General features: G+C 37.7%; 1 protein-coding gene across 6 annotated transcripts in view; it reads left to right on the top strand.

Annotated features, from left to right (window-relative positions):
* Window positions 1-6: 6 nt before the first annotated feature.
* The window catches only part of NBEAL1 (neurobeachin like 1), a 74,969-nt gene continuing 65,289 nt past the window's right edge, over window positions 7-9,686 (top strand). For 5 of the 6 annotated variants that reach the window (XM_039702768.1, XM_039702750.1, XM_039702760.1 and 2 more), the window contains exon 1: window positions 7-547. In XM_039702768.1, the coding sequence (XP_039558702.1) occupies window positions 497-547 (51 nt within the window). In that variant the 5' untranslated portion in view covers window positions 7-496. The remainder of the gene's footprint in view (window positions 548-9,686) is intronic. The other variant, XM_039702736.1, reaches the window with a different exon arrangement.

Raw genomic sequence — 9,686 nt, 5'->3', positions numbered from 1 at the left:
TGCCGGGCCGGGAGCGGCGGGAGCCGGGGCTCCGGCGGCGCCGCTCGGCAGCCCTGCGGCTTCCCCCCCGCAAAAGCGGGCAAGCGCCACGAACACGAAAACCTCTCCAGACCTCTCCGCCACCGGCAATAGTGTCAGAGAGCAAAGCGGTGCGACCTGCCGCCGCCCCAGTCCCCCGGTTATCTGTGGGCTTTAAGTGCGGATTTGTTTTCCTCCCTCCACCCAAGGCCTGAAGGGTATGTTTTCACTTTCAGAGATTAAAACCGAAGCGGCGCTGGTGAAGAACGGACATGCTTGACACTTGTCTGCAGTTGCTTGTGTTGCACCTCGTTGTTTACTCGAAAAGGAGAGACTGAGACCCTGTTAGCTGGCTTCTTCTCGGGTTATGATATAGCTAATAATAAAGCAAAACTGTGGAAAGAGCACCTGGGAACTGAGCATGGTAGGATCTTGAAGAGAAAAGTAGCTGGGATCGACGGGAAGTAGAAGGGGAGGAATGGCATCCCGAGAGAGACTGTATGAGCTTTGGATGCTTTACTGCAATAAGGTAAATATTTGTGTTTGTTTGCTTTTATCCTCTCTTGTTTGGTAGTCAGGTGTTTAAATTGTAACATCTTTCTTCTTGGAAATTGCATAGACATTGACTTCTGAAAGGATGTAATTGCACTTCTTAGACTTATTTACAGCTTCATCCCGTGGTTTGCTGTTTAATTTGGTCTTTTTTATGTTTGAGATGAGAATTGCAGTTTTCGTGGGTCAGCTTAAGCAGTTATTGTAGCTATATATTTTAACTATGTGAATGCATACTTTATACTTTTACATAATTCTTCATTTTGTAGCAGTTAAGCTGTACTGTATTAATTTAATTCAGTGTTGCCTGCATTTAGCTTTTTACTTACCGATTTCTGAGCAGCTTCAGTTTTATTTAAACTTTTTTAGTAAAACCCTTCCCAAAGAGCAGATTTATTAAGTTGCTTCAGAGTCTGCCTTTGCTAGCTATTGCCATAATATCTCCATACTCCATTAGTAATGAATTTCCTTCACCTGGCAGAAATAATACAAAAATGCTGTCCTGCCTCCATTTGCGTTTTATAGTGTAAAGCAATTAATGTGTTTAAAGCACATGTCCTAATTGCTGCCGGGTGTGCTGAGTATGTCGAGAAATTGGATTGCAGATTATCGGAATAGGTAGCTGTAAAATAAGTAGCATACAAAAAATAGCTGTAAAGGTGGAGGAAAGGACTGATCTACTGTCATACAGGAGCTCAGTGGCGAAGGTAGCTTTTGATGGCCTTATTCACTGGTTTTGTTTTGCGTTTTTGCAGTCTCATGCTTCGTTTGTATTTCAGTTTCTTAAAGTCTCCAGTCCGGTAGGACATTAAGGGTAGAACAGTCCTTCCCTTGTTCTTCCCACCTCATTTCTAGAGAATGCCCTTCTCAAGAGCATAGAATGTGAAGTGTTAAGTACAGACCGTTTAATACAAGTGCACAAAGTGCTTGTCTTAATTGTATTGTTTCCTAATTTTTGTACAGCCTTAGTCCTCTACATGTTGTTAAAACTAGTGCAAGCATAGCAGCGTGGTATCAGTTCTTACTGCTCCCCGTGTGGCTGATCTCCTGGGTTGGACCTTTGCCTTTTAAACCAGTGCAGTAATGATAATGGCAGTAGGAAGTGGAGTAGCACTGGAGAAGATGGATGTTTTGCCAGTGACTTCATCGATGTGAGAGGAACAAATGCACTTGGAATACACTCAGAGAAACCAGACTTCACTCAGCTTTGGGAGACACTAAGGCCGCAGAGATGAGCCAAGTTCTGAATTTCTTTGCCTGGCTGTTCTTTGGCTCTTTCCTCCCTTGTTGTTTAAAATATTCTTTTGTCTGTCTTGGACCTACTCCCCCTTTGCTGGAACCTTTCATTCAGATTGTATGCTCTCCGTCTCCATGTTGTTCATGGCAGGAAGTTTGCATGAAGGAGTGCTATTTAAAATGTGTGGTTTAGATCACTTAGGGGATGTTCAGTTTGTTTATGGGAATGATGTCTGCTCAGATCTCAGGTGGTCTAGGATGGTGTATTTGAAAAAAATCATGTTTTCATATGTTCAGTCTCCTCATTAGCTATCGGTGACTTTTTTTGGCCTTTTTTTCTTTCAAACTCATATATTAAGGACATGATTAAATGAATTTGTTTGTTGATAAGGGCTTGTTCCAAAGTAACAAAACATATATTATAAAAATAAAATAGAGTGTCTTCAACATATGAGGGCAATTGGAGTGATTCAAAAAAAGGGAATCTTTACTTTTTCAAGAAGTGTTAGGCACAAAACAGTTTTTTTCCTTATCTCTCAACTGGTTCAGGTTAAAATGATATTCTGCTCGAGACAGGCATCCAGAATTAGAGTATTAAGCTTGGTGAAGTTAAGAACAGATGAAGAAGTTATGTCTCCATCTTGGGATGTAAAATGTGAGAAGCCTTAAAGTAAATTAGTTTATTCAGTCTGCTTGGAAACATCTGTATATTCTGATTTGTTCTTCTCAGAGCATCCAGCAGAATGGGAAGGTGCAGCAATAATTACCAGTGGTAGGATATAGTGGTTTAGAGAAAAGTTGCTTATACCTGGGAGTGAAGTGTTTATACCTGCCCAGTGAAGTGTAGTGTGTTGCACTGCAGTGACTGTCCCTGAATGACATCCTGGGAAATAAAGCTAGGCAAATTCTTCAAACTAGAAAAATGGCTGGAGAGTTAGTTGAGTAAGGAATTTATTGTTTCACAAATCCCAAATATGTGGTTTTAGCTTTTGCAGCCTTGTTAGCTACAGAAAGAGTGAAATCCAAGCTACTCCTTTGTGATGCTTCTGTTGCTAATAGTCTTGTCTTTTGATAATCGGGTCCTTCGTGATAATCTCTTAAATGCAGCACCCTCTGCTAAAGCAGCAAGGCTTTTCACAGCTTTCAAGTGCTACATAATGCTGTGTTACCATCTCACCATCTATCCTGGGTCGTGACTTTTGTTCTTTGTGATCCCTTGACACCTCTGGCAGCATCAGGTGTCAGTTGCAACGCTTAGTTTTGTGCAAAGTGACATTAGGAAGGCATTTCTCCATTTCATTGATTCTTTCAGTGCAGTTGAGGAATTGGAGCTATGGGCAAATAGCAGCACTAATCAGGGCCTTTGCAGGAGCAGTCTTTGTAAGACACCATGTATGAGATGGTTTAGTTTTTCTGGTTTTTTTTTTTTGTTTGTGGTTTTTAAAATTTTTCTAATTTTTTTTTTTCAAGCTAATGTTTGAGTGTCTGCAAGAGTTTGGCTGTAGTTGGTATTCAGTTGTTTTCATCTGTCAGTTTCTAATCTAAGGGTGGGATTTGGTTTTGGATTTTTTTCTCCTTCTGTTTCTCTGAAAGCAGTCTGCTGTTACAGATGAAAGTAGTAGCCACATTTGATTTACAGTGCTTCTGATGTTGCATGGAAGCACTTTAAAACTTCATTAGATTTAGTAAAATTTAGATTTGAGTCACTGGGGTTGTTACCACCCTGTTGTATTATTCACAGCCTAAGGCTCTTTTTGTCTTGAGTCTTTTGTTGGTTTTTTTCTTTCTTTATTTCAGTTTGTTAATGTTAAAGTTTCTGCATAGAGGGCCTTGTTAAGGATGTAAATTCCTGATGATTTTCAGTTTCAAATGGTTTTAGTGGTTGGATTCTGTTCAGTGAACTGTTAACGTACAATGCCTTTACTCAAATATTGGTATGATTGTAAACTGCTGTCTTCTCATCCAAATGTTGGAATGAGCATTTTAAGATAATTGAATTGTGTAGAACAGATAGCAAAAATTTTTCCAGTTGATTGCCAGTTAAAAGCCTTTGATAACCTACAGAGGAGCATGGAACACTCCTTATATAAGTGCATATAGAGCAGATAACTGAAAATGCTTTACTAATGTACATGTACAGCAGGAGTAGAGCTCCATGAGGTAGAAGAAAAGGACATGCTTTCTTGTGTGTCTGTGACTTCTTTGGCTTTATGTGACAGAGGTGATCTACCAGTTTTGTTTTGTAACATTAGACTGTCATGGCTGCAATATGACTATGGTAATATTGCTATTACTATTGTAATAGTGGTTGATTAACCTTTTATTAGATCATAATCATATATCAGTATAGAAAATTTATTTGTTTCATAATCCTCTGAAGTAACTTTTGCTGCAGATTCAAATTAAAGAGATGCAACCTCTGTCCTGTCTGTTAGATTTTAAGCATATGTAGTTCATCTCCAGTTGTTCTATTAGGTATTTCAGACTCTTAGACATAAAGCATGGCAGGATTTCTTATATTTTGGATTTTATTCAAGAAGTGTTCAGATAGCCTTTTATTATGGAGATTTTTTCTAATCTGTGAAAATGAGAGATCCTAGTTGCCTTCAAAAGGGATTTCAAAGGCATTAATGCAAGCACTTAACTGCCATATTCACATCAGTTTTCATGGTACTACAATGGTTATGAGCTTTTTCTTACACTCTTGTCTGCAGTATAGCCCTGATTTCATTTAAACACTGCCTTTTCCTGTGAGATGACACCATGATTTCAAGGGAAAGCTGTGAATGTTCTTCACTCAGTTTGGAGCCTGTGCATTTTAAAGAGGGAGCGTTCAGCCTTAGTGTCATTGATACAGTCAGGACTCTGTTGGCTGGTCATAGTGATCTGGTCTTTACTAATGCAGAGAGCTGAGACAGTCACATCCCTTGCTGTGTTAAGAGCAGCAGACCTGGGCATAAGCTGTTATCTCAAATGTGCTTTCTTACCTTGTGCTGCACCTCTCATTTGTTTTCACAAAATCTGATTGTATTGAGATAAATATTGTAGCTTTCTCTCTGGCACAATGAGGGATATCAATATATTATAAATATCTTCTCATTTAATATTGTAACATTGTTTCTCAAAGAAATGTGCCTTTAGCCAAATTATGCTTTGCTGTGGTGAGAAGCATGTCATTCAACAAGAATATAATAATCATTGACATTTAGTTGTAAGCCCCATGTGAAACACTGGCCATTGCATCCCAAATGTGATCTCATCCTGGCTTGGCTTGCCCTTGTCTTCCTTCTTGTGCACTTGCTGACTTGTCAGTGATGCAGATCACATTGCTATATATCGCCTTTGTTAGGTTTGATAAAGAAGTATTCAGCTTACAGTTAGATGAATGTCTGAGCAAACCAAATGCTCAGTAAAAGTAGTTTTTCATAATTCACTGTCATGTAAATTCATGCCTCTGCTAGAACAAGTGAAGTGCTATAAGGAATTGCTGTGTAAGATATCTTTTATGTAGGTTGTTTTAAGTCAATTTCTTCGTTCCTAGGGAGTGTAACTTGTAGAAGAACATGTCACAAGTCACTTGTGGCCATGTGGTGGCAAAAATATCTTTGTTCTGTCTGTATTCAAGAGACTGAACTAAGAATGGATAGAGATAAACAACAGTTGGTCTTCTTCTGAATTACCAGTTGGTCTAATTCTGAATTAACTGCTATTTAAAGAGATGTCTCCTAGACCAAGAACTAACATAATTCTGCTATTTACAAATATAGAACTTCTCATATAAATAGCTGACATCAGTATATGAGCCATCAGTCTCTTGAGTGGCTGTTTCCTTCCTTAATTATGGGCCAGGGTGACCTTGTGGTGGTAGTTGTTCAGAGACTGACACAGAGAATGCAGACTTCAGGTTGCAGTGAGGCAGCAGATAAATCTAAACAGGCAAAGATGTAAGAAAACCATAACATTTTACAAGTTATGAAGAAATTATTGTTGCTTATTCTGTGGCAGTACATATATGTAGCTGCTACTGCTGGATAAAGTCTGAGGTTTGTCCATGTTTTTGATGTATGATTCAGGGTTTTAGTTTAGAATTTCCACATGTCTATGGGTATATGGATCAGCACTTTACAGAACCTGTAAGAAACATCCAGTTCTGAACATGCCAACAAATAATAATTCAGGTCAAGCTTTTATTGATGTGAAAAGAATTGAGTATCTCTTAAATGGAATGATATACCACAAGACTACAAACATGGGTTTCTGGTTCCGTGGTGATGCTCTAACATAGAGTGAAATTAACAAACCCTGCATCGTTGTGTGTGTCTGAGTTACGGCTCTTTTAACTTGGTCACCCGGGCAGATCTGGGTATGACATGTGTCCTGGTAAGAGAATATGGCCAAACCAACTCAAATACGCAGTGTGTTTGTGCTGATCACTGAAATGAGAGAAAGGCTTGCTAGCTGCCCATTGAACAGCATTGGAGCTTAAGGCCTGAATCCAAATGTTGTCAGTAGACGCTGTTAAAATATTTACAGGCTTCAGAAAGGTTAAACAGCTGCTGTAGGAGAGAGAAAAGCTTCTCTAATTACTGAGCTTTTCTTGCTGAAAGAATTATGTGTGAGTATGGGCACAAACATCAAAACATGCACATTTCAACAGTACTGATAGGCACCTTTTTTCTTTAAAAAAAACACCAATTTGCTCAAGTCTAACTTTTCCAATTTATTATCTTCCACTAAATGGGAGGCTGCAGTGGAGGACAATGGGAGGTATGACAGGGAGCACCAAGAAATGAAAACTGTATTTGATTATTCTCCTCATAAACCCTTTCTTAATTTTGGTATTTCGGGCTTCTCCAATTATCTGCAGATCTAAACATTAGCTGTGAGTTTTCTGTGCTGTATGATGTTTGTGAGTGTTGATGCATTCTCTGATATTTAAAGCACAATCCAATTTATGATTGAGGATTACATTTGCCTTTAATTAGCAATGGGAATAAGTAATATTAAATAGGTAGTGAGTGGGTAAAGCTTTTGGGAGTAAAGCAGGGTATGGAAAACAGGTGTGTCATTTACAGAAATCTGGCTCTAGTGCTGATCATTTAAAAACTGAATCAGCAGAAGTGCAGTGGATACCAAACAGCATTTGGGCAAGTGATCGATATTCTCCTATGCCATATTTTTTGAGGGTTTTTTTAGTGTGTTTGAGTGTTTTGAGGGGTTTTTTTTGGTGTGCTTTTGAAAAGTGGATTTGGGGTTTTTTAATTATACCCCTTCAGTCTATACATGAATTATACCTTCACTTCAATATGTTAAGTAAGGCCAGGTGAGACTGAGAAGGCAAAACCAAATAGTTAAATCCATAGCTAAAGATACAGAAATTGGTTTTAGTTTTATTTGGTGTAATCACATGACACTTTGAAACAAATACAGACTTTTTTTTGGTAAGCTATACTCCAGTTCTCAACCTTTATCTGCTGGAAGACATAGCTAGACAGTGTTTAGCTGTTGATATGGTGAAATAGGCTGATGTTTTATTGTTGTAGCACCATCCTGCTTCCTTTCTGTCTGTGATAAACTTGTATTGTCTCATGCACTACACTGGAAGTTAGAAACTCAGTGGGGCAAAAGCTGACTTTGTGTGTGTTGGTGTTAAAATTCAGCCTTTTTCTCATGTAAAATAATGGCATAATATGGAGTTTATAAGCAATTAAGAGTTCAAGTCTTGTGTAAGGTATAGTTTGAATTTTCATTAAATTTAGGCTAATCTTGACGCTGTAGACTTTTGACATCATGTTATTTCAGCTACCTTTGAATTATTTGGGATGCTTCTTGTTCCCCTTAAAATACAGCTTCCAGTTGGTTCACTATGCCAAATTTGATGGGAAAATTGAATGTTAATAGAATGTAATTTCTTACAGTATGGTAAATTCCTGATAAGTGATCTGTGTAGTGGACTCCACAAGGCTGAAGTAGGCTATATCAACTTATACATGGGGCTTGCCTAGTGGTACTCTGTCAAATGTGAAGACATTAAAATCTGAGTTCACATTAATTAGATTCATGCCATGGATGGCATCAGCCACATGCCAGTTTCAAGCTACAAGGTTGTAATTGTATCATCATTCAAAAACAACAGCAACAATAAAAAAGGCAAGAGAAAGAAAAGTAGAGGCTTTATGTCTATTTAATAATAAAATTCTTTCATTTTGTTTTTCCAGTTTTGTTGGAGATCTGAAGTAAAAAGGCAAATGAATAAAAGTGTTTGGATTATCTTGAAGGCAATACTAGAAGATTAAAGCTTTTTTTTTTGTTTTGAAAAGAGAAGAAAAATATTAAATTTGACTTTAAAGTTTGTGAGCTAAATTTTATCAAAAAGGCAAATGAATAAAAGTGTTTGGATTATCTTGAAGGCAATACTAAAGATTAAAACTTTTTTTTGTTTTGAAAAGAGAAGAAATGTATTAAATTTGACTGTAAGGTTTGTGACCTAAATTTTATTATGATTGGCAGGTATAGGGTTATTTTGGTATAAATCCCTATACTAAAGAGAGTTTTTAACTTGTCCCAAAATAGTTGTTTCTATCATGATTCACTGCAACTTCCATTTATAAAACAAAGCATCACCACTCAATTCCTTTTTGCTTTTAATTCTGGAATGGAACAGAATGCTTGTGTGGATGTTGAAAAGTTACTTGCCAGGAGCTTTTCTTCTTTTGGAGCTACTGATTCAAAAATCAGTATTTTGATGATAGTGGAAAGTTGAGCCCAAAGGTGATTCGCCAGTCAATTAGAATTGATTGATCAAATTTATCAAGGCAGTTATATCAGTTTACAATGGTTTTTCATGAAGTTTTTTACTGTTTCTAACTGTGGTGTTGCTGCTATAACACAGCTTTTTCTATTTTGTTTCGGTGTTTTATGTGAAAGGTTCACAAAAAGCACTGTGTCATATTGCGGAGTAAAGGCTGCTAGGAGTTCTCATGCTGGAAATGTAGCCTTTTATGTCTGAAAACATGAAGAGGAAAGAGCTCCCTTAACACAAATCTTCTAATTCCCAAATGAATATTTTATTTCAAACAGTGTTGAGAAATGTTCTGCAATTCTGCATTATGCAGACTACTTCAATTAATTTAAAGATGAGTAAACTCACCAGTGATCTAAAGACAATGTTTCATGTTTAGTTTCCTAATGTGATGTTTTGTAAGTATAATTCAACTTTGACACCAAAGGATTGTTCTTATTTTAAATAAAATGCTTGGGGATAGTGGATTACTTATGATAATGCCAGTGCCAGTGAGATTTTATGGTTGTGCTTCTAAGCTGAAATCCACTTTGAAGGTTGACTGAGAGCTAGCAGGAGTCAGACCCAGCTGGCTGTTTGATGGCTGCATGTTAAATTTAACAACTTCAAACAACTGCCTTGTCCAACAAGTCAGGCTTGTCTGATAGTTGGACTCTGAACTGCCCTGCAGGGAATTTTTGCCTTTAGAGCATGGAATGTGACCCTGCAAAGAGCCTCGGGTGGATCCAGCTTTTGTTTTTAGCAACAAATACTTCCTGAACATATCTATAAAATCCTACTGAGCTTTGCCCTTCCAGTTCTTTGCCTGAAGCCTTAGTAGAAATGGAAGTTACTAAACTAAAATAAACCCTTTATATAAATACATAAATGGTGTTGGTGTGAAACCTTGAGTAAATGTACCTGTATTCCACAGGCACAGGGCTGAAGTCTTTCACTTGGGATGACTTCAGTGCCAGTTTTGTGTGAAATGTTTTCATTTAACTGAGAGCTAGCTGTAAGACTAGTACTACCTGGCTTCTTAATGGATATAAAAATGTTATACTGGTTCAGACATTTCTTGTGACCTTCTTGCACAGAC

The sequence above is a fragment of the Passer montanus genome, unplaced genomic scaffold (assembly GCF_014805655.1).
Source record: "Passer montanus isolate IOZ18808 unplaced genomic scaffold, ASM1480565v1 scaffold1, whole genome shotgun sequence".
NCBI classification, from domain to species: Eukaryota; Metazoa; Chordata; class Aves; order Passeriformes; family Passeridae; genus Passer; species Passer montanus.
The sequence above is the reverse complement of the archived record's forward strand: the minus strand, read 5'-3'. Positions and strand labels throughout refer to the sequence as shown.